The sequence below is a fragment of the Sparus aurata genome, chromosome 2 (genome assembly GCF_900880675.1).
Source record: "Sparus aurata chromosome 2, fSpaAur1.1, whole genome shotgun sequence".
Classification (NCBI taxonomy): domain Eukaryota; kingdom Metazoa; phylum Chordata; class Actinopteri; order Spariformes; family Sparidae; genus Sparus; species Sparus aurata.
This window is the reverse complement of record NC_044188.1, coordinates 24,572,384-24,598,404: the sequence shown is the minus strand read 5'-3', so window position 1 is coordinate 24,598,404 and position 26,021 is coordinate 24,572,384. Positions and strand designations below refer to the sequence as shown.

The following is a 26,021-nucleotide window of genomic DNA, read 5'->3' as shown; positions in this document are numbered from 1 at the left end:
GGTGTTATATCAAACGGGCTCTGACTGCAGGATAAATGAAGCAGTTCAAAAGCATCCTTAGCTGCTGACACAAAGGTCAAACCGGCCTTTATTCATTGTTTTTTTTTACACAACCTGAAATATGTCAAAAGAACCTGTGGGAGATTTTATAACACTTCCACATGGTTCATCCTCTGTCACAGTTCTTTGGTCTCCAGTTAAGCAGTATGCCAGTGCAGGTTAATGATATTGTTACTTAATCAAACTAAGGGTTGAACAGAATGTCGTGAATACAGTCACTGGATGAAAAACTAGTCGTCGGGATCACTGCTGTTGTGGTGAAACAAAATGTCACGTTCGCTGACATGTGTGACTCCTGAGTGCTGCTGGTCGCGGCAGGGCGTCGGTGCCCCAGTAGCTCACGGCCTCCGTCGTGTCCTCCCAGGCTACTCTCCCGTCCTCATCCACACTCGCCTCTCTCCTCCTGTCCTCGCTAGACATCGACAGACATGCCATAGTCAGGGCTGCTGGTGAACTGAATCTTGCCATCTGTTTCCTGCTCTTCAAACACTATGACCTGTAATGATGCAAAAAATACCAGCTTAGCTGAGGTCATGAAGGACACTGAGAGTGGGTGGTTGAGCGCCAACGTCAATGCATGGACACTCAAGAAGAGTTGGCAGAGGCCAGAGGGAGAATCACAGATACAGTAGATATCGCTGAGGCCTTTATTTAGAAAGTGCTGCAGAGTTCAACACCATCAAATCCACAGGGTAGTGAATATCAACAGCTGTGTAACTGTTGATCTGTGATTTCACTTTGCCAATTAGAGGACGTGAGGACCACAAGAATGAAGGAGCTAGATAGTATTGCTTTTAATTAGTAATTGCTTTAATATATATTTTTTAATTTGCATCGAGATCCATACCTGCATCAAAATACACACAGTGAAAGAGTTTCACGTTGAGCTTTTGAAGATACCTTGTGAGTGTGAGGGCCTGGGTGTTAATGAATGACTGTAAATGAATTGTGCAAGATGTCACTAGTGCCACCTGTAGGCGAACTGCCATCCAGTTTTGGAGAATTTGCTCGGAGATTAAGCGAAGCTACATGTGGAAATGAAATCACTTGAACAAGCAGCTTTTTTCATAATTCGTTGATCACTGGAGTTTTTCATCAAATGACAATTACAAACATTTGCGTGTTCAAGCTCCTCAAGCATGAGGATTTGATGCTTCGCTAAGTTTAATATCGGGGTTTTTCATTATCAAAACAGGGCACTGATTAATGGAGAAAATAACCACAAGATCAATCAGTGATGAAAAGTGGAAAGCTAAATCTGCTTTCTCAGGAAGATCCAGGGGAAACTGTGAACCAGTTTTCATGATGATCCAAATATGTCATGTATCTATAGATGTGGTTAAATCTAAACAGCACAAAGTTCTTCCATGGCCTGTGATGTGACAGTACATATATATCAACATCATGTGTTTGGTATCTATTTAACGATCCTGTTTAAGTTCCCATGAAACAGCTAGCAGAGTGCTATTTGAATCCAAATACTGACATCAGGGTTCATACACATTTTTCAAGGTCAAATTCAAGCACTTTTCTAGCACTTTTATGGGTCCTTTTTAAGATTTTCCAGCACCTTATTGCTGGGGTGAAATACGTATCTAAAGGAATATATATACTTATGATTTTTTTTATCACACTTATGTACATTGTATCATGCTGTAAACATCTAAAATTATATTTTATAATAGCAAAAACTTCAGAAATTAATTATCAGGTCTGATCCCAATTTTGTGAAAGACACAGAGTTATAATGTCAAGCACTTTCAAGCACTTAAACTAAAATCCAAGCACTTTTCAGACCTTGAAAACACAACATTGAAATTCAAGCACTTTCAAGGATTTCAAGCACCCGTATGAACCCTGTGACATGTTTCCTAGAGAAATTAGATTGATTAGTTTTGGTCAACAATAACAATAGCTTTGGTTTACAGTACAGTAGCCAAAAGTGCTGAATTGTGTCAATGTGCACAAGACTTATGTGAGTTACAAAACACAGTTTAACATCTATTTTCATTTCATGGGAACTTTTAAGTCACAGATGTACAGGACAGAATACACCCTTGGTGAAAAGTAACTCTTGCAAATCAGGTTTCCCTGTGCAGAGTTCTCCAACACTTAAAATGTTGAATGCTAAATGCTAGTGACGCCGACAAAAAATGAGCACGTGTGAATCTGTCGAAAGTACTCTACCTGGTTGTCCCCCCGGTGAAGCCAGGGTCCGGGGACATAGAGAGTTTGCTGAGGGCCGATGGACCAGTATCGTCCCAGGTTCTTGCCATTGATGAACACCACACCTTTGCTCCAGCCCTGTGAACACAACCAGTGACTGTTCACCATGACAACGGGCAGGCTCAGCCGATTCAACGCAGGTCGGTAAAAAAAGAACCACGTTGATGACTACAAACAACACATGGCAAGCCTTCCTCTTTTAATATGATTAGCATGTTTTGCTGTTTTGTTAATGATAGCTCTTAGCTTTTCAACATCCAGCCACTTCACTGTGTGGCTCAGCATTGGGAAAATGTGGAAGTTACAAGCTAATAAATAAGAGATGTACAGTAGGGCAGGGAGGACAGGATCAGTATACTACACAGAACTTGGAAGCGTGTAAATTATCTATGAAAGTACAGATTGATTTCTGCCAAATCTGGAGGAAGTAAAGCCTGACATTCATATCTGATTAAATTGTTTAATTTTTAATTTTAACGTGATCTTTCAAACTTTCAACAAGCCAGATACTGGTCAGTACACAGTAATGCTATATAATAGTACAGCCCTGTAACAAAGACTACATTTTGGAAGTTTGAATGGTTACATTTCTGTCAGTTTTGTGGTGCTGCTGTTCCCCTGGGTGTCCTACTCACAGGGAGTTTGACGAAGGTGTCTTTGGGATAAGTGTTCAGATAGAGACTAGCCCGGAAATAACCTGGGAGTGAGGGCCGCTGACGCATGGACGTCCAGTGGCGTGAACTCTCAAGTCTGTGAAAGGAGAGCAAATCACACTTCCTTACAGATTACACTTTTCACAATGCTGCATATTGCGTACTTTTCAGATACACCCTGCTACATACATTTTTTCCAACAAGAAATGCATCAATCTTGAGTTCTAGGTAGTCAGCCAGTAGTATACAGTGTGTCATGCCATCCGTATATATATGCCTACAGTAAATGTCAAGTGAAAGTTTGCATAAGGATGCCAGGGGAAATATTCAGAATCACAATCCTTGTTATGGCTGTACAGTAGGTTTTATTTAGCCTTTAAGTCATTTTCAAAAGGTTGCCATGATATAAGAGCAAACTTCCTTCCCTGGTTATGCATTTTTAGTGTTCATTCGTACAGCGCTTCAGGCCTTGACATTTTCAGGACGATGCTGAGAATATTTTCGGTAAATGAGGAGAGACTCAATAATGGCTCCAAAATACAGTATTTTCTTTTTATTAAAAAAAAAACTTGTAATCAACTATTGATACTGACTCTAATCTTTCATGTGATTAGCAATATACAGGGAGCTAATATAATGTTCTACTGTGGAAACATCATTAAGGAAATGCATTTGCACCTTGGGGTGCACTGAGTCCTGCAAAATGAGACCTTAGAATGATCAGCTGTAATAGAGAAAATTAGCAGAACTGATTACTATATTATGTGATTTTTGCCACATTAAAATCCCCCATAACATGTTTAACAGCTGGCAAGAGACATTTTGCATCCATCAAATCTAAAATCGCCCAGACCATTTGACTCCTTTTCTTTTTTGTGTCTATTCTTTTGGAGTTTATTCTTTGGTAACTATATAGCACTATCTAATAACTATCCTTCTCAAAGGGTTATCCATGCTGCTGTTTCAATATTCAATTACTGTTCTTTGATGCCAAAAGACTGACATTTTGCTGTAAAGATTTTCATGGCTGACACATCCAAGACTTAACCTAACCTACCTACCTAGCCCTTCGACCAACACGTGGAGTATATGAATGTGTGGCTGTTTGGGGTGTTTGAATAATCACCTTGATATTCTACGTTGAAAGCAACTACAAGGAACGTAAGGTTTTAGTGGATTCTGACAGCACCTTTTGACAAAAGCAGTATGAGATCCACTGCCCCCCCCATAATATAGATCTTGATGTGGCTAGCGTGTGTGTGTCTTTGTGGCAATGTATTTCAGATTTTGTTCTGCTTTAAAGCAACTATTTGTAGAGAGCATAGGGAGGAGGTGATACTTTGTATTAGTGTTGTAACTGCTGTATCCTACAGCCAATAGATTTAGTTACTTGGTGATAGTAATTAAGTTGAGCTAAAGCTAAAGTTATCGACATTCCTGTGTAGAATAGTAACTTTATAATAATAAGACAAAAGTAAGACACAGTATTAAATCGAGATAACACATGCTGCTAACTGATGTTCAACTAAATAAAAAATTGCATTTGAACCTTCCGCTTTAGATTATGAATACCTTGTGCCAGATTGATCTTAGAGATAAAGAGGTAAGAGCTTCTCTCTCAGATCTTTACCAACCACAGCCTTGTAATCTACCTACTGTATTGCTGAACTGGAAGGATGTGTTATTATTTCTGAATTTTGCTGTCATGTTCCCAGTGTAATTGTGTTGAGCAGGGAGATAATCAGTTGCATTGAAGGCAGGCATGTGTAATGACAGAGGAACACAAACACAGAAGGAAAGTGGAATATAATTGAAAGACACAAACCTGTTTACAAAGCCTGGCTTCATACTCAGACTATGAATAATGAAGTCTCGGAGGGCGCGCTTGTTTAATTTGATATCTCCAACAAGACCTGAAAGGTGAGTCAAAGGTTTTTTTTAAGTTTTCATACGGCTCTTAAGACACTGTTAATCAGTTCCGTTCAAGGTCTCTAGTGTAAGATACCATTCAGCAAGAATTGTGCTGACTGAACTTCAGAAAATGTTTACCAAATTAATTTGTACCTTTGCGCTGCTCGTCCAGGGTCTTCCCATAATTCACTCTTCCACAGTTCTCCACCAGTAAACTTAGAGTTCTCTTTCCCTTGAGTGGAGAAAAACATGAACCATGAGAGGCATTATGGACATCAAGAAGGGCTCTTCAATGTAAAAGAATGCACAAAAAACATGGGAGGCGAAAATTCCTTTTAGCTGATCTAGTTGTAGTGACTGATCAAGGCTGGTCTGCACTTTTCTGTAAAGCTGAAGTTAACTATTCAGATTTGTTCAGATAAATAGTCGTTTGATGATTTTGCTGTTGGCTCAACGCCGGGACCTTGCAGCCAAAAAAACATCTCTCAGCATCCCCTGAAGCTTCCACATGCTGCATGTTGTTAAATATTAACAGCTTTATCCTTCTGAAATAAGCTTATAGAAGGCTGGGACTAAACTACATAGGGAAGGATGCAAACATACGCAGACACACAAGATTACCTTCCCATCAGGAAGAGAAAGTTCTTGCGTCTTGTAATCCAGAACACCAATAAAATGCTTGTCCACAAACACCTGGGAGGAAACAAAATGGGAAATTAATCTTTTTTTAAAACAACAAAACAGCATGGAGCATTTGTCTGGTCATTACATTCTTTCACTTCCAGTGCTCCTGTAACTGTTTGCCTCTAATAACAGAGCAGCTGGTTGCAGCCTGAGCGTGTTGATTGTGCTCCGCAAGTTCACTGTGCAAGGCTGTGATTTCTAACAATTTTCTCAGTGTTCTCACAATGGAAAGTGTAAGTGTGTGACTGTGAACGCGCTCATTAAGTCTGCCTTCCTGTCCTTACCAGTGCTCTGTCTCTGACATTGTTCTCCGAGTTGAGGTACCCTCCGCTGGTGATGGTGGTCTCGTACAGCGTGTAGCCGTATGACTGACCGTTGTTATTGCTGACAGGCAGATTTTCCATGTTCACCGGCCGCTCTGACTTCAAAGGCTGCAAATGCAAATGAAGAGTTTAAGACAGACAAAAGGTTTGTTGCTCAAACGATGTACCTCTCAAAACAGGCGCGGTGGAAGTATGTATTTTTGGACAAGATTGCATAATGTTTGCTTTATTTAAAGTGGAAACATCTCAAAACAACCCTCATTGCAGATGGGATGTTATGATCCCTGCTGCACCATCTCCCACTTGCAAGATGGCTTCACCCAAAGTGATGATTTATCAAACCTAATGAAGCTTTCCTGTCTGGCATTCATAGCAATTCTTTTATTCAGCCGCAATCCTCTGCATACTCTTGGGAGGTGCATTATGCACTCTTCACAAGACAATAAACACTCCCTGCTATGACACGATTAACCACCTACCTCCGAACACGCAGATACAATATCAAACTCGCACATCCCACTCATGCTTTCTGAAGCCACTGAAGAGAAAAAAGACTCTTTTTAAAACGAGGCCGTGCGGCTGGTCAGGGGCAAAGTAATTGTTGTCTCGGAGGGAAGCAAATTATGGCGATGGGGAGTGAATAATTAATGTTGTAAGCAACTGCCAGACGTGCTACATCTGGTTGGAATATAAATGCCCCTAAGAGCGTGGTGTAAACAGCCAAACTAGACTGGTGGACACAAAAGTGATGAGACGTGATGACACCCTCCAAACAGGTTGTTTAACCAATCTTTTTTTTTTTCTGTTTGGCAAACAGAGACTTTCTGTTGCGTACATGTTTTATTTCCACAACAACCTGCTTTACACTCATAAAGCTGTGCACAGTTGGTTACCGCTTGTCCCTGTGCAGGCCAGTAGTACATTTACAGCAGGAGAGAATGCCTTGCTCAGGGGCAAGGTGTTCATTAAGAAATTAGGGATATATTTTTTTTGTTTCTTCTCAGATTTTCTCAATCAGTCCAGTAAATGAAGCTGATGTTGGTTGACTGCTGCTAGCTCACTTCTGTCATTTCACCAAGAAATGAGATGATTCTATAAAAGATCTGGTTCATGTATGAGAAGAACATATGCTACTGTATGTATTTAATTTATAGCGAACAACACCATGGAAGTGCAATAAACAATAAATGTTAGTCTGATAAAAATCAACCCGATATTGGTAAATTACATCTGAGCCTTCCTCACCCTCAGGTGTAAATAACCTACAGGTGAGAAACATTTTTAAAAAATACAAAAATGCGAAATTATTGATTAACTTGTCAGTATCTGCCATGAAAAGCAGCAATTATCAGCTAACAATGTTGACTAAAAAAACAATAATATATAATTTATCCCTCATGATAACATTTATCAGAGCAAACTGTTCAAAACTTGCTTAACTCAATAGAGGTATGGAAGTCTTGCAATGATGCTTTAGATACATCGTGCATCATATATAAAACATGACTGAAGAAAAGACCAATGCCAACAAGTACCAGAGTGCAGGAAGTCACTCACATGATGTGTGCTGTTGGCACAAAGCCTGTCATTAGTCACCTATTTCAGGTGCTGAAACTGGCAAGTGTTCTGTGCCAGAGTAAGAATTGGTGCAGCCAGACAGAGCAGGAGAATGGCCTGGCTATACGAGACTGGAGCACAGGCAACGACATTGATTATCTGTCCTGTGTAACCTGGGGCTGGGGTTGTTACATTATAATCTTCTAACGTTGATTGGTTGCATGATAACAGTGTTGAGTAGGAAAATGTGATAAGGCGCCTCTGCGACTATAACTGTGTGTACTGTCAATACACCTTTCCTCAGGCTAGGACAGGCTCTTTGAGCAGGAGAATACATTGTTAAAGTAGTACACAGACCATTAAAGTGTTTATATGTTTGGCCTGAGTGTATGATTTTCTTCTTAAGTATTTCACGTTTTTCTGTTGTCAGTCAACAACCGTGTAATTGTGTTTTGAAGAGTGCTACAGAGATGATGTTTATTATTTTGGTGCCCTGAAATTTTGGCACTCTCCGTGCGTTGGTAGTTTACCTTGTCAGCGAAATGCAGACTGTCCCACAGAGACAGGTGCTGCTGGACGACAACAGGCTGGTACGCTCTCCTCTCCTGAACAGAGGGTGGCTCAGGGAGAGGCTGGGCTGAAAACAAGCAGCAACACTGAGGGTAAGGCTTAGTCCGGTTGCAGGTTTGACTACGTGGAATGTATAATATCATTCTAATTCAGTTTATCCTTTATTCACCCCGGAAATGGGTCCAAACAAACCTTCTAAGGGAAGTTCATAACTACTAGAACATTATCATACATTGTCCACGTGTACATAAAAATGGGTCTAATAAAATCACACAAAAATAGTCATGAATCTATACAGTCTTAAACATATGCAAATTGAGTCAGAGAAGTTGAAGTTGGATATTTCTGATCTTGAAAAGAAATCTCCTTAAACTTGCAAATGCGTGAACCTTCACATCTTTGCATCTACATATCACATCTGAGAGAAAGAAGGAGGGAGCGAAAAGAGGGCTGCTCTGTAAATTAAAACTGCAAACCATGTACGTCGTAGAGAAACTATAACATGATTTTTGGTACAGCCGGCACTAAAGTAGGAAAAACAACTTTTGCCAACAAAACAAATCTCTAAATTATACCAAAAGAAGGAGTTTGGGAGTTGTTTGCCCCCTCAGCAGCCAAAACAGTTACAAAACAGCCCTTTACAACAATTAACAGTGCTTGCCTGTGCCCTCAGACTGCTTTTAAAGGTGTTAAAGCATGCAGAGACACCAGTGGTCCCTCTGGAGAAGGCTTGACAGCATTTCCTCATACAAGTGGTAACAGCTGGATCACTTAGGGAAAGCTTGGAGGATAATGGCCGACACCTTTCCACCTAAATGGGTCTCTATGACACTTTGCTTTTGCTCGGGTATATAATGTGTTAAATCTAAGAATGCACTGAAAAGACATTTCCATAAAACTATGTCACGGATTTGGAAATATTCCCACGACAAAGCCCATGTTATCCCAGATCACTTACAATCCCATGCAGAAGAGGCTGTGGTAATGTGTTGCTGGGCAAAGAAAAACACGTTGGTTGGGTTCAAAACTGCTCAGATTTGACATCCGACTTGATCATTCAGACAGGAGGTGAATACTTTCAAATCCTACAATGCTTTAAGGTAAATTGTTTTAATATAACATATTGTTTTTTTTGCAATTTGACAGCTCTATAATAACAACAAGAAAACCCCCAAGCATACATGTCACAGGTCTACTTTAAGAGTCAGGCGGTTCTCAAAGATCAGTGTTCAGACTTTTGACAGATCGGCCTGAATCCATGGCAAGTCGGGCAAAAACAACACCACAGGGAAAAGAGTTACTGACACAATGTACATGATTTGACAACTAAACAACAATAAAATATCAAGCTGATCTAATTAAAGAATTAGGTCATGTGTTTGTGGCTGCTGAGTAGAACACAACGCCTCTTCAGACTCTCATATTCAGGCCACTGCTCATTGTTCAGCAGACTACAAAACATAAGGATGAATCACGCACAGTCAGGCAGCCTTTCAAACTATCTTCAATCACCACGACTCTGGGCAAATTATCACTTTGTTGTGCTGGATCCGATCCCAGATTGCCAAAAGCTAAATTTCCAGTTCTGGCCGCAAAACACTTGAGACTTCTGCCCCCGACCACAAACCCTTGTTTTACTACTAGAGAGCGCTGCATCAGTGATAAACACAATAAAAGACCTAGTATGTAATTTTCACAATGGGTGGTAATTGAGGGTTTTCGGTCTTGGGCCGAAATCTCACACACATGCACAGACACACGCGAAACCCATATCTAATCCACGCTTGTAATCATATGCAAAGTTATCCTGCTTGAGCCAACAGAGAGCAGGTTCTACAAGGAGAATTAACTTAAGTGGGGAGATGAAAGGGAAAGGAGAGAAAGAGAGACAGAAGATGTGGGGCCCCTTCCCGGCAACAACACACAACACTCACTGTGGTAGAGGCTGAATAAATTCCTCAGAAGATGGTACTTGGTGGTGTAATCCCCAGCCTCGGATAATGGAGCATCGTAATCTGAAAGATAATGTGCTATCAGAACAGCGGGCTCGGGAGCCAGAGAGAGAGGCAGGGATGCCTCTTACTGTGGCAGATGCTTTCCCTGCACACCCCCTATCAAACATCTTGAGACAGCAGCGGGCCGAGACACATTTGAGGTTATCTTGACAGAAAATGTAGCCGTTTTGAGGCGAAAAGGTAAAGGGGGCAGTCGCAGGAGTAAACACAGGTATGACGGCTGCTGGAGGTCAGGGGCGGTCTTCCCTGATGCCAAGCGGTTTTCACAATTCTCCTCTTTTCTCAAGACCGAGGTCATTACAATGTTACATACCCTAGAGGAGGATATAAAACCCATTGTACCATCTTTAATTTACATTTCCCCGTGCATTTTATTAGGTAATGAATTCATTAGTGCGTACTGCATATTCAAATTACAAAGAACCCCAGAAGGTCAGTGGCTCATGAGTAGGGATAGCGTCATCTACAGAAAACATGACATTCTAACCATCTTTATATCGAACTATCCTATTCATGTGTGTATCAAGCTCATAGGCTCTGACTGTACTTAGTGACTATATTTCAAAAAAAAGATTACTGTGTGATGATAATGTGCAGTCTTGAGTCAATATTATCTAAACAGCAATATTCGTGTTTCTTACTTACTACTTCCTACTTTTGTGCAGAATCAAGAAATTGAGAAATTAAAACTCAGGCATTTAAAATTTACAATATTAATGAGGTCATAATATAAACTGGACTACAAAGGAATATTTATTCTGAATAAACAAGCTTTCAGAGGAAAATAAGGTATTCTTTACACTGTTTGAAGCTAGAAAGGTGGCACAATTGTGTTGTCCTTTGGGGTCAGTTTGTTTATTCACTCTATCCAGTCATGAAAACTAAACTTAACTAAATATTTAGTTTGTTTAAGGATAATAAAGTCAGTAAATGAAGATCCTTCTCTTCCGATTAAATATTAAAAAGCAGTTTCGTGTTGAATCCTAGCAGTGCGGATTCTAGTTTATCCCTGACCAATAAACCCTGGATACTCTATTTTTTTTTTCTCCTCACAGATACATGTCATTTTGTTTATTCCAGTGTCACAAAATGCTGGTCATAAGCAGATTCATTACACATACCGTAGCTCGTCACCATCGGCTTGGGTAGTGTGACACCAACGGCAGCTGCCCCATTCATGAAGCCAAAATTTGTCCCTCCGTGGAACATGTAGAGGTTGATAGACATGTCCAGTTTAAGGACCTCTCTGACCACAGCTACCATGTCTGTCGAAGAAAGTGAAATAAACACATCACATTCAACACGTCAAGTCTATAATTTATCTTAAAGAGTAAGAGTAAATCAGAAAATAACAAATCCATAGCTTCACATCAAGCGACAAAAAGAGAAAGAAAATCTGTTCGACTTCTACTTCAACAAGCCAGAGTCACTGTTTCAATAATCCCATCGCCCTTAATTCCACTTCAATTGAAACATGCATAGACCCCGGCCACACATGCTATTACAGGTTACTACAATTCATTACAGGTCCTGATCACACCCGTAAAAAATTGCCTCCTTCCCTGCACAAATTAGCTACTTACATTTTGCAGCGAACATGGCAGAGCATGTAATTAAGTATTCAAATTGAACTTTTATGGTCGAATTGGACTGACTTTAATGATTTGAATCAAGGGCATGAGCCTTGTTGAATAACAATTGGGCAGGGTGAGTGACAGAGCCGGACGCGGTTGGCTTCATGGTGGTGGTGGTGGTACTAGCTGTGACCAACTGCCGGGTGTGTTGCAGTCTGCAGAGCACTGAACTGTCAAGGACATGAATCCCCTCTGAATATTCCGGCGCTCATTTCATAGCTGTGACACTTTCTGTGTGGTGCAGGCCTTTTTTTTTTTTTTTTTTTACCCCATTTCCCACTGGTGGTGAAACATCAGAAAGCCCTTTTCGTTTCCAAAACATTTTCTCTGTTAAGGTGTGGATGGCTGCTGGGAATGACAGACAGTAAAAAGGAAGCTTGAGGCTCTGCACCGTGCGTTTGAAATGAGAGGTTTCCGAGAGCACTCAAGATGGTGAGAGGATGGCATGTGATTTCCATTAATCTTGACAATGGTGAAGCAGGTGCTATCATGTATGTCACAACTATGGATTATACTAAAAATATCACCCTGCTGGCTGAACAATAAGGGCTGTGTTATATGGCTGTTATGTGGCATGTACTATACAGTACATTTGACATAGCATCTGGCTCTTTTACATAAATATTTAACAAGGTCTCTTCATGCTTTTAGGGCCCACTGCCAACAGCCGGGACAGCCTAAATATCTTATGGCTTGTGTGCTTGTGACATGTAGCTAAAAAATCTAGCGGATTAATTGATTATTCAATAAACAGAGAATTCACTGACATTTATGAAAAAAACATTCATTGTTAATTATTCAAGGAAAATTGCCAAAAATATGCTAGGTGCAGCTTCTAATAGGAAATATTTTACGCTTATTCCCTGTTTAATATCATTCTAAATCAAATAAGTTAACAGTATGGACATTCTGTCGAACAAAACAAGCAATCTAAATACACAACCTCGGGATCTTGGATGTTGTGCAGGACTTTCTATCTATCCAGAATTTCATTAACAATAATTATAATATAATAAACAATCAACTTTATTTATAAAGTACTTTCAAAACAACATTACAAAGTGCTTTGCAAGAATTGAACCAGAATTTAAACATCCAAGAACTGAATCAGACAGTTGAAATTATACAGAAATAAAATGGAATAAAACCCAGAACAATAATGACAAATAATGATAATAAAACAGATATGACATGGCAATAAAACGGTGTGCTAGAATAAATAAAAGGCCTTTTAAAAGATATGTTTGGGGAGGTTATTTGAAAGATGACACTGCCTCTGAATTTAATGATATCATTTTAAATTTAATTGATTTCCAATTTAGAATTGAAAATGTATATTATGTCCCAGTGGTAGAATACAGAGCAACTAAGGGCCAAGGAGGGAGCCTTGGGGAACACCACAGGACAGAGAATGCTCTGGTTCCTAAATAGGAAGTTAGAGCACTGTCTCTGATGCCAACCCACTTTTCAAGACGATCCAATAGGATAGAGCAGAGCTCAAATTAAAATTTAGCATCAGCTGTATGTGAGAAGTTGTTTGTCACTTTGATGAGAGCAGATTTGGTGCTATGATGTGCAGGAACCTGCTTAAAGTGTGTCAAAAATAGCAAAGATATTCCTAAAACAAAGTCTCAGGTTTTAAACAAGTGGGCGCACTATTGCATGCTTGAGGTCAGATAAAACACAGCCAGTTGACAGAGAGCTATTTACAATCAAGACCAGCAGTGCTGAAAAAGACTTGAAGAAATCTGACAGGCATAAAATCGAAAAGACGTGATGAAGGCTTTAATTTGGCCGTTATGCCCTTTCAAGTGCACAGTGAAAGACCTCAAAGGTAATCAGCAAGGCAGAGGGGTTGAAGTTTGGAGATTGGTCACCAGTGACATGATCAATCTGGAGTTTTTTTTCAATTATTTTGGTTGTGAAGACAGATTCAAAAAAATACAAAAGGATAACCCCGCCACCCTGCGGATGAGGAGCTCTGTCACCCGGGAGGAGCTCGGAGTAGAGCCACTGCTCCTCCACATCGAGAGGAGCCAGCTGAGGTGGCTCTGGCATCTGTATCGGATGCCCGCTGGACGCTTTCCTCAATGGTGTTCCTGGCATATCCCACCGGGAGGAGACCCAGAGGAAGACCCAGGACACGCTGGAGTGACTATGTCACTCGGCTGGCCTGGGAACGCCTTGGGATCCTCCCAGAGGAGCTAGAGGAATTGTCCGGGGAGAGGGAAGTCTGGGTGTCCCTGCTCAGACAGCTGCCCCTGCGACCCGGCCCCGGATAAGCAGAAGAAGATGGATGGATGGATGGATGGCATAAGGATCACTGAGGTGGCTTCAGCTTGGTGGCAAGGAAGAGGGTCAACTACAGATTCAGTGGATTTCACCTCCCTAGTTATTTCACAATTTGATACGAGTGAGATAACCTGATGAAGGTCTATGTTCCGAAAAGTTGTTGTCAATAAACGTAATCACAAGTGAAGCAGCCTTCGGTCTTCTCCTACACACCTGTGAACCTAAGGTGTGCAACAGCTGCACTCTTTACAATTTGATATGAAACCATAAGACAGTCATTTTTTCCAGTTTCCCTCCTCTTTTCTGCATTTTCTATATATTCCTCTGATGGTGTTATTTAGCAAAGACGTAGTTTGACTGTCCAGAATTTTAGAGATACTGCCGAGTCGAGTACAGCTTTAAATGTGTTAAGTTTTTTTGTAATTCTTCTATAGACACACTTGACTTTTGGTTATTCCTTTGTGTAGATGCAGTGGTGTACTGAGGACACAAGAAAAAACGTAAGTAGCCACTGTGGGAGTGGAAGATAGAACGTGGGGCTTAAAAATAAAGACTCTGTGGGCAGACAAAACTAGTCTTGCAAAGATCAGCACTATCAATATAAGCGAGAACAATGTCCGATGTGTGTCCCTTTAAGTGAGTGGGACCCCCAGCTACGATTAAAGAATGCACAATGGGCCTCATTCATGAACCGTTCTTACGAACAAATTTGTTCTTAAGTCCCACTTACGAAGATTTTACGAAGATTTTGGCATTCATGAATTCTTCTTATCTAGGATTTTTTCTTAGGCAAGAACAAATCCTACGAACACTCAGGAGTACTCTTACGCACATTTCAGTGCCGAAATGTTGGCATGGTTGTGTTTTCTTCTCTTGTGTAGTTCAATAAAATGCAGTATTACAGTGATAATTCTGTCATATTTATTCATTTATTTATTCATTTAATATTTTTGGTAATTTACAAAGAATTTAAATTCTAAAATAAATTAAATGTGCCAATGATTTAAGATAAATCAAGTAAATTGGAAACATGCCATTAATTAGTAACCCCCCCACCCTATTTATATGTGGCATTTCTCCATCCAGGGCCCGCAAAACAATGGCATATATATATTGCTCCTGCGGCTTTCATCAATGTAAGAACACAGCTGCGAACAATTCTGAGGCTTACGAACGAGTTGGTGAATCTGACGTAGGGTTTTCTTAAGGAACCTCTTAAGAACAACTTAAGAAAGAATCAAAGAAGATTCTTGAGAAGATATAGGTGAATGAGGCCCAATGTCTATAAAATCCAAGGTAAAAGAGGAACCAGTGAGGCAGCATTCACATCACCAAAAATCAAGACTTAAAAACACAGGTGGCAGGGTCTTTCTATTTATTCAAAACACACAAAGTCTCCAAGTGAACACAAGAACAAGAATCAGACAAACAGCCACATGCTGCACATTTTAACGCCGTGCTGCATCAATAATAAGGATCCGAAGATATAATGTATAAAATAGGGCTGGGTGGTTAATCAAATTTCATTTGAACAATAATTTGGGCTTCCAACAATTACGAAAACAAGATAAAACTTTGACTGTGTTGCATTCTGTTTCGCTCTCATTTTATTTTGTATTATGTATTTGTTGAATTATATATAAGGAAGTCTACAGGCAAGTTTAATTGTGATTATGATTCGTTTCATAATCAGGCGGCCCAAGGATAACACTATGAAATGGGCCGACGCCAATGTTTTCACACAATTCCTTATTCCCCCACTGATCGACAGTTGCTGCAGTAAGGAGCCAAGAAATTTAGCAATGCACCAACAAAGGCCAGAAAGAAGAAATCTGCTAGAGAGCAAACGTGATTGTAAACAATGTAGATTTCAATTTCTTCCAAAAATCTGCTCTGCAATTGTATTACGGGAAAAAAAATAACAGAATAAAAGGTTGTTAGGTCTCAAGGATACACACAATGCATTTGGTTAGAAAGAGTGAACTTAATAATAATTCCACTTTTAAATCCAAGAATATATTTTGTTATGCCTTCTGTGTAGGTGCTGGCAGTTAAATATTGAAGCAAATATGCTTTGCTCAAAGACACATTGCGTGTAATGATTCTGGATGATTTCGCCAAAACCTTGTTAAATGCAGCAAGGGAAAGACAATCCCAGTATGTATCTGGAACTACAGCCCATGTGGATAGAGAGGAAGTGGGAGAGCATGAGATGAATGTGACTCCTCCACCTGTCAGAAGCAGTGGAGCATATCTTTGAACAACCCTGTACAAGGAAATGTTGAAAATCTGGCTTCTGAACATTAAATATATGTCCCAGAGTCAAAGTTAAGGGGGCGGCTCTCACACTACCGTTTGTGTTACTTGGCTCGCAACCTACCATGCATGAAAAGTATATAAATCTCTGACAAAGCCACAATACAAGGAGGAAATGACCATATGCTAAGCTGTACACCCTAGCTGCACTGAGTGGGCTCTGTGCCTTTTGTGTACGGAACCTCAGTGGTAAGAAAGACTGCCTCACATTCAGTCTGGAGAATTTATCGCACACAACCCCCATAGCAGCTAGTTTGTCCTTACCCTGCCTTTCCTCTGGCATCGAGGCTGTTTCATTCTCAGCTAAAAAGGTTTGTCTTAAGCCTCTCTTACCCTAAGGCACTGAGACTCTGTCTTACCCTCAAGACAGTCTGTTTTACCTTCAGAGATTCTGTATTGGCTCGCAGCAAGAAACCTGTCTCACCCCAGTCTCAAGTTAGACAGTATTATCGACCTTCTGTACAGAGAGAAACAGTTTCACCCTCAACAAAGAATCCATCAGCAGGAATCCCGTCTTACTCTGATGAGAACACCTGTCTCTCTCTTATCAGCAGTCCTATAGGACACTCTAAAGAGAAGTCTTACCCTCAGCTGCAAACACATGATGAAGCTCCCCCCAAAGATCGAACCAGCCAGTCCAGTACTCCATCACCATCTTAGGCATCTGCGGCTTGTGGGGGAAAGAAATGGTTGATGTTAGAACAGTTATGGAAAGCAACACACACTCAATTAAACAGAAGACACAGATGTGTACGGTAACTGCATTCATGCAGGAGCACAAACCTTGGATAAATTGTCTTAACAGCTTCCAGCTTTTCCTTGTAAGGTAAGGCCATTAATTTCCACTTAGATAAACCAGGATAGTCTACTTACTGCGAAGAGCAAAGATTGCTTATGATATGTCCGTCTGATGTAAGGTCTGATGTTTGATTGGTTCCGACAAAAAATCATAAATCTTATCGTTATATTATAATAACATAAAGGCAACGAGACACAACTCACTTGTACTCTCTCAAGATACTTGATGTCATCTTGGTTCAGTCTCTGGAAATTGATGGTTTCTAGCACTTCAGACAAAAAAAAAAAAACAGGAAAACAATGTTATTAAAACACATAACCAAGATGTAGAACAACATTTCAAATGTATACCAACTTCAGAGAAGGACCTGCACAGGCGCGTCGTTAGACCTGGGCATTCGGGGCTATTGCCCTGAATAGAGTCAGAATAATTTGTTGCAAATTCAACACCAGCGTTATTCTTTCCCCCTCCATGTGTCACTGATATGACCAGAGCCCGTCTATTAGCCTACTGTTCAGTACCATTGGAGCATTTATAGTAGTTAGTTATTATGGATATACAGAGGTTCTTTGAGAAAAAAAAGTCGCAGCCAATGCAAGAAGACGTGGAGACTGAGACATCATCTCCCCCAACCTCTTGATAATAGTTTGATCGGCTCAGGTTCGTGAAAAATGTAATTGTGGTTGTGGGTGTAGTCTGGGTGTGTAGTCTCTGTTAAATGACGATTTTTTTCTCTCTTAATACCCTACAAAGCCTACCCTAGGCCTAATGCAGATAGACAATGAAGCGATGAAATTATAATAGGGAATGTTCTACCTGCTCTAATAGCCTATGCACACAGCACAGGTCTTATTACAGGGTATAATATCTTAACGTAACGTAAACATTACTCAGTAGGCCTATAGTGAGGGAAAATTAGCTTTATTTGTGATTAAAATATGATGATGAGGGCCCAAACGATTGGCCTTCCTTTCCTTCTCAAACTACGTTGAAACTGCATCTTTAACAGCCCAATTTTCAGAATTTCGAGTAATCTAACGCCTTAATATTTCCAAACAAGTAATCAGATTACAGTGACTTGAAAAAGTCACTGTGTGCACTATTATTTTTGTAATTTTCCTTAATAAAAATATATATTTTTGCCTTCTTCTTGCATCTCGAAGAGTGACGTCATGTCTGCGACAACTCACGTTTTCAGCATGAGGACAACTCACATGTAACGCCACGCAGCGACACAAACATAAACAACAATGGAGGAAGGAGAGAGATGTGTGTTTTCTGGCTGTAAATACACTCATTATTTTAAATATTGAGGATTGCTGTACAGTCTGGGCTGGCTGTACTTTTTAAAGCAGTAATCAGTAATCAGTAATCTGATTTTTTCAAGGTAACTGAGGCAACACTGACGCCCCTGGTCCTGTGTAATAGCTTTATGGAACGATTATTGTTTAGAATTGTTCTTCAAACCTCATATTCTTCTTTTCTCTTTAAATAACAATTAGTTGTTCCACATAGCACCTGGGATGTCCATAAAAAGTAGGGATGGAACATGATTTTCCAAAATGTACATAGTCCTTAAAAAATCAAATAGCTTATGTTTTCCCCTGTTTTCACCAGCACCTGGAATTAACTCTATATGCTACAGTACATAAAACACTTTTGCCTTACAATGCTCAACCCTAATAAAAAGCTACATGTTCTTCAGGATTCAGCCAACAAAGCATCAAACTTTACCTGTTTACCTTTCTGTGCATATGAAGTGCAAATCAGGATTACGAAATATGGACAGTATATAAAAGATACTTGAGAGATGCATTAAAACAGGAAAGGAAGATATTATAACAATACCCCCAAAGATCTTGTTTAGTTAGTATGATGATGAGGATGAGGATGATGTCATGGTTTGCAGTGATAATAAAAGCAAATATACTGAGAATAAACAACCTTGTTGTGCCTTTAAATGAATGGTTACTAATGTATGTGCATTTACAAAACAGGTGTGTCAAAGAAAACAATTAAGACTTCTACTTTCTATTTCATGTTTGTGCCAGAGTACATGAAAAAAAGAACAACTTTCTGGTACAACACAGAATCCTTTGTGTGTAGACTCTAGTTCTGAACTGCAGCTGCCTGACACGGGGCTCACACCTCTTTGTCTCACACACCACCATACTGTATATGCGTGCGTGTTTGTTTGGATGTGTGTGCACGCTCCGTCTTGTTTGTCTGACAGCCCGTCCGACAATACCTCCTTTCACTCCTCCAAGCTTTAGTCCGTCCTTGTTGTCTGAGGTCAGCAGCAGCTCTGTGACGCCCCTTGATAATAATGCCTGGAAAAGAAGGGGGATTACTGAGGCAACTAAACTAAACAGTGGAGGTTTTTTCTGAAATGTTGTTGTTGATTTTTCCTTGAAAGACAGTCAAACTAAGAGCGGGTGAGGAAAGGACAGCAGAGGGAACAAGATGAATAAAACCAGCACATTTACACATGTTGTTTCTTACCTGCTTGACGAAAGCCATGTACTCTTCATCTTGGGCATATGCGCCATATTCATTCTCCACTTGAACTGCGATAATTGGGCCCCCCTTGGAGTACTGTGCATTAATTAGCCAGTAAATAGAGGACAGTTATCAGGACCTGGCACCAGTTCTTGACTATCCCCACCCTCAATACAGCTGAATATTTAAAATGCTGTGAAATGGAAATCAGAACATGATCAATGATGCATGCAGCTGGTAAAAAGTAAGGCTCGGAGGACACAAGTTGAGGCGTGTATGGTGCATTGCATTGCTAACAATGGTAAAACAGCAGCTAATTATTGCAGTATTTTTGGGAGGTGGTTACAAAAGATGATTGTGAGTAATAGGATTCTATCATGAAAATAATCTGGGATTGAATAACTTTTTAATCATATGCATGCTGAAAAGTCCTTTATTGTTCTTATTTCCAGGTTCAAATCTTTTTTTTTTTGGGTGTCTAGTACAAAATGATAACTTGCTTTAATGTTGAAAGACAATTTATTTTTCACATTCTGTCCATTACTGCAGACCTATTATTTGCCCTTGTCTGAACGCTTTGTTTAAGCTCCTGTCTCACCTCCACCTGAACAGCCCAGTCTGCTCTGATTGGTCAACTTTTAAAGGCCTGAGCAAGCACCGCCCACTGTGTTTCTGCCTCAGCTCTGCCGGGGTTTTTGCAACTACCGCTTTGCTGGGGACATGGCTGAAGGCAGTGACTGTATAGTTGTGACATCACAGCGTTACAAGTGCTTTGATACTTTCACAGTATTTAATTAGCAGCTGGACCTCCTTTAGAACATAAAAAAGACAAGAAATCTCACTTTCTACAACATGGAAACTTTAAAAAATGAAATGACGTATGTCTGAATGCATGAAACAAAGAAAACAAGAATATCTCGGTGCGTGCATCAGTGAAGTGACTTTTTAAAACCCTTTGCTAAATTGGAAAGTACCTGATGTGGAACAACTTTCTTAATGAGCTGATTAAAGAAGGAGTTGACTGCTTCAGTGAACCCTGGGTAGGTGGTCCTCAGTTTCATGTTTGGATCCCGTAGCAGCCAACTGAAAAGAAAATAACCACATCTTTCAAATGCTCCAAAACAGTAACATACAAGTTCTTCAAAGCCCTGTGCTATGAACTCTCTTTAGGTTTTTAGCTATCAAAGATAATCGCACCAACCTAAGCATGACTATCATAAAATGTGGTGCAGGGGGAGTCATGCCTCACTGCATGCCCTGAGAAACACTCTGTTTTGATGATTATCAAATAAATATTACCTCAACCTCACAACGCCTGAAGGGAAAACGACTCCAAAAATACCTACTTCCAGTCTTTTTCCCTCAAACACTATCTGTTCACATCTATTTTGACTACAGAATTAAGTGAATTCATCCTTTCAGGGAGACATGCCTGTCAGATGTAATTATTGTTCTCTCTAATACCTCCCCAAAAGTCTGCTGAATCATCACGGGATTTCATGTGAGCAACATTGGTGGTTAACTTATATGATGCGTTGATGTCTACTATGTATAAAGCCCTGATGTCTTTGTGTCACGTATGTGCAACACTGTGAAGTGGTACAGTCTCACCGAGACAAATTCTTAGCTAGACTCCTGGTAAAACTGGCCAAACGGATGGCAGAGACAGCACGCTTGAAATAATTTAAGTAACTAAACTGCGACTTCTCTCCGAGAGATGAATGGATTTAGCCTGCAGCAAAGACAAAGCTTACAAACAGATTACCTGACTGAACAATTCATTTCCAAGCCAATTTAAGGGATTAATTTAGCACCCCGCTGGCTATTTTTAAATATTTCATTACCATGTTACTATGCCTGTAAGACAGATAAAAAAAAAAAAAAAATCTGCAAAGGTAACACTTAATTGTGGCCCTGCTATTTTTACCTGGGAAGTCCTCCTAAATCCCACTCGGAACAGATGTACGGGCCCGGACGGAGAATCACCCAGAGGCCCAGGCTGGCTGCAAGGCGGAGGTAGGCTCTAAGAGAAGGAAACAAGATGTGAAAAAAGGTGCTGTCAACAAGGTCTGTTTATTATCAATACAGTTCAAATGTTTAATGTAGCAGATGTAAAGAAGGGACAGATAATCATTCTCCATCCAAAATGAAGCAGATGTTCAATTGCAAATTATATGAATTCATCCTTAAATATTTCACTCTATTTATTTATTCATTTTCAGTTCATATTTTTTACTTCCCTTGCACTAGACTTGACAGCGGGCATTACATTTGATGGATCTACGCCCTTGTAGTCAATAAATTAAGAATCATTAATACTGACTGACTGAGCGCACAACTAATTAATTAATTTCTTCAGGGTAAACCTAAACCTTCTCAGCAGGATCACATGATTCAGGACTGTGGAGAACTGAGCCCTTCTGCAATGCAACAGTGCCATCTGCAGGGGTTCACCTGCTCTCCAACAGAGTGTCATTCCTTACTCTAAATCCAGCTCATCCTCAAAGTTGAACGCCCCTCGCTCAGGCTCGTGCAAGTTCCACGGCACATACCTGAAAAAAAGGGATAAAAAGGATTTTTTTTTTCCAGTGTTGTAATATAATAAATGTTACTCATTTTAAGACTGTGATCATTTCTTGAGAAATCAATTGCATTGTCTATCTGTTTTCTTACAAAAGAATGTTATAAAACTATGACTGTGTCAACTCTGCTTTGCTTTACTCAGATTTTGTTTGAGCTGTGCAATTATCATCTCCAGTCAAACAACTATCTGACACTGTTCATTCTGGTGCCTTAAGCTATGTGGAACCAGTTTTGAGTTGTGGCTAGGGAACCTACGTCGTGAGAGTATTGAGGCCACAGGCCTTCATCTTCAGCAGACGGTCCTCCCAGTAGGCTCTGGGGACTCGGAAGTAATGGATGGAGCCCCCCAGGATGCGGAAGGGTTTTCTCTCCAGAGTGAACTGAGACGAGTTGGCCGTCAGACCCTCAACGCGGCTCATTCTTCTTTCTACGGGACGACTCCTAGGGGCAATATCAATAGAGAAAAGAACTAGTGCAACTGGAAAAAAAATGCTTTGACATTTTAGGCATGCTTCTCCCACGGGAGGTCAGCTCAGGCATTAATATTTCAGCCTTTTTGCACTTGTTTGGACAACTCCTTCATGTAAATCATAGTGATAAGAGGTAGCTCATATCGTAGGTGTGTCATTCACGTGTAATCCCTTCATTTGAATGTAATGTAATCATATCAGTAGAGGCAAAACATGAGGCAAATGCTAACTACGTGTTCTTGGACATTCAGCAAAATGATATAACAATAACCAGTGGTGGAACTTAGCTAGTTACATATACGTACGTATAAGTACTGCCACTTTGTACTTCTACTCCACTACATTTCAGGCAGCTGTAGTTACTAGCTATACATATGAACATATGAATAGTTCATAAAATATTATGTTTTGTTATTAGGTAAACTTCCTTACATTTATACAAGTATACCTGAAATAATCAGTCAGTTGACAGAGAATTAATTTGCAAATATTTTGATAATCAAGTCAACTCTTTTTTGTGATGTGATGTGGACAAGTAGTTGGAGAATACTAGTTCACATCCTGGGCATTGCCGAGGTACCCTTGGGCAAGGCACCGACCCCTAACACTGCTCGTTGGGTGCCGTAGCATGAGTGGCAGCCCATTCTCTCATCTCCTCTATACACTGTGGGTGTGCGCTCCTGTGTGTGTGTGTGTGTGTGTGTGTGTGTGTGTGTGTGTGTATAATGCAATGGAACAAAGAATTTCCCCTTGCGGGATTATAAATATCTTAGTCTATCTTTTAATAACGTTTTGGACTGTTGGCTGAACAAAACAAATTTTGTGCAGGTTTCACTTTGGGTTCTGAGTAACTGTGACAGCACCCCTCTTTATTTTCAGAACTTTTGCAGAGTCCTGAACATAACAATTCAAAATGAGCCAAACCCCAACCAGCGAGAAGAGTAAAAATCCTGCTTCTACATTAACGCATGAGTAATAATAATCAATCAGTATAATAGCAGAACAGCAGGGTCCACTGTTTCTGCTTATATGCCTCTATTTTTATAATTAAAGTACATTTTCCCGCATACTTTTACTTAAAGGTGCACTATGTAGTCTTGAGGAAGAATTAACCAAATAAACACACTCTATTTGTTTTCATGACTGAATAAAAAAAAAAAAACTGATCTTAAAGGGCAACACTGTTAGTTTGTTTATATGTGGCAGACCCTGCCACCTTTCTAGCTTCGAACAGCCCTCTGTGGACCGTATGAGAACAGCTTGTTTTTTTTTCAGTTACGGAAAACATAAATATTTCTGAGTTGATATTATTACATGGCTCTGAATTTATTTTTGCAAAACTACACATTGCCCCTTTAAGCTACCTGTTCAGTACTTGTAGCAGAGTTTACAGTGTGGTTTTACCTCTGCACCCGTACAGGATCTGCACTACGTCACTGTGATCGGTAGAAAGGATGTGCGCATGCAGGGCACACTGAGGTCGAGCGTGGTGACAGGTAGCGTGTTACGTGTAGTCGTGTTCAATGTCCGCACAGGGCAACAGGTGAGCGAGGTGAGAGTTCACGGGCTCTCACCGTGAGAGTCTTTACAGGAAACAGTCCCGAATACAGACGGTGCAAACACGTAAAAGCAGGAGGCAGGAAGTGTGGACAAACAAACAAACGACTGTGTACTTGTTGTCAGTGTCGGTGGGCGGGCTGCTCATCTCCATGCATGACTCGTGTTAGAGCTGTTAAGGCATGTCTTCCCCTCACCGAGACCCCTGTTAGCTCGACAAGTGTTTCTCTTACCTTGTCAGCTGATACGCAAGCACCGCTCCGATAGCCAAACACAGCAGGAGCGAGTATCTTTGTTTTAGGGACAGGCGACGACAGAGCAGGCTTTCCATCGGTCGACGACGTGACCAGCTGCTAAACTCTGCTCTGCTGTAACTCTTGATTTGTTCTGTTGAAGGTTCCTGCTCTACGACTAAGTTACCAGCCGGTCCGGTTTGTCATATCATGCCACAAACGACAAGTTAACGAGCGACGCTACCCCATGTTCACACAAGGCTGGTAGCCTGTGTTGTAAGGTTACTTCCTGGTGTCATACCTTTAAAAAAAAAAAAAGGGATTAATTAAACGTAGTTTCCTCTTTTCTTCGGAAGTTTGTATCAGAAGACTGCAGCAGTTCATGGAGTTATCTCCAACACACAGACTGTACTACTGTCTGCATGCAGGGACCGTCACACAGTTACCCTGCGGGATAAAAACGCAAAACCACAAGGTCCCTAAATGTAAATTACCTTAAAGAAATCATTACAATAAACGATTAATTCCCTCCAACAAGAGACGTGTCACCTCCAGACATGTTCTTCCTATGAATGTCATGAATCTGACAAGATGAAGGATTTTTACATTTTTTTTTCCCTTTCTTCTTCCAGCTAGGGTGGCTGTGGCACAGGACTAGAGCCAGTGTCGTGTTATCAGTGTCTTGGAAGGTTGCTGGTTCGATTCCCCTAGTCTGCAAGTCGAAGTGTCCTTGGGCAAGATCATGCTCCCCAAATCATCCTGATGTGCTGGTCAGCACCTTACATGACAGTCACTGCCATCAGTGTATGAATACAAAAGTACTGTAAGTTGCTTTGGACAAAAGAGTCTGTTGAATGCAAGTGAATTTGTTTCCTCAAGATCCATGTGGACTCAGCACATCAGCCCATAAGTGTCAGTGGAAAAGCCCCGTCCTTTTTTGCACATTTGGGCAAATAGAAAAGAATACAGAAAAGAGGGCCATAGTCGAGCCCAACCCTCGTGGTGGACCTGATTGGGACCTTAATTCAGATGAGTTGTGCCATGAATTACACGTATGACGTGTGTCTGTTTAAAAAGTCAAGAAGGTCGCAGTTTGTTGTAAATAAAGTAAAACATCTTCTAGTTTTGTGTGAAACCCACTCAGTGAACAACATCATCTCGCTTAAACGTCCCACCAGCACCATCAAGGTCAACATTTAATCACAGAAAAGGTATTAACAAAGATGAAAACCACAACAAATTTGGTCATATTGACTCCGTTCACTACTATGCGTATTTTTCTGAAATAAGGTCCCATGAGGGAAACCATAAGGGGCGTGCCGCACAGTCTCCTTCAGGTTGCAGCCATCACAGTTCCCGGGATGCTCTCCAGCGAGGTGCAAAATAAAATTTGGTTTTGTATGGGAATTGTTCCAACCTGACAATTTGCAGAATGGTAATAGTTAATCACAGATGTGCAAGAATTTCTCAATTTTCATGCCATGTAATATTTATTTCCGAAATGTACTACCCCAGAACTTAAGAACACCTCCCCCTCCTCTCAGGCTTAATATTATTTGACTAAAACATGTTTATTTTTGTGGTTAATAATGAGGATAGAACAATGCCAAAAATAACTGAGAGTACTGGAACAACTCTT

The 26,021-nt window shown here is 40.5% G+C and overlaps 1 protein-coding gene across 2 annotated transcripts; it reads right to left on the bottom strand.

The window, feature by feature from the left end:
- Nucleotides 1-56: 56 nt before the first annotated feature.
- On the bottom strand, nucleotides 57-24,808 carry LOC115597773 (beta-galactosidase-1-like protein 2). Of its 2 annotated transcripts, XM_030444051.1 has the most exons (19): nucleotides 24,383-24,808; nucleotides 22,378-22,563; nucleotides 22,023-22,091; nucleotides 21,467-21,562; nucleotides 20,514-20,622; nucleotides 19,543-19,635; nucleotides 19,289-19,370; nucleotides 17,244-17,308; nucleotides 16,827-16,911; nucleotides 11,121-11,264; nucleotides 9,919-9,999; nucleotides 7,945-8,051; nucleotides 5,819-5,965; nucleotides 5,472-5,543; nucleotides 5,004-5,082; nucleotides 4,765-4,852; nucleotides 2,922-3,036; nucleotides 2,248-2,364; nucleotides 57-556 (listed from the first exon to the last, which is right to left on the bottom strand). In XM_030444051.1, exons 1-19 carry the CDS (start codon nucleotides 24,478-24,480, stop codon nucleotides 473-475), a joined length of 1,917 nt encoding a protein of 638 aa, XP_030299911.1. In that variant the 5' UTR covers nucleotides 24,481-24,808; the 3' UTR covers nucleotides 57-472. The 2 variants fall into 2 exon arrangements, with proteins under 2 accessions (XP_030299911.1, XP_030247145.1); XM_030391285.1 differs by lacking the exon at nucleotides 2,922-3,036.
- Between the last annotated feature and the right edge of the window lie 1,213 nt (nucleotides 24,809-26,021).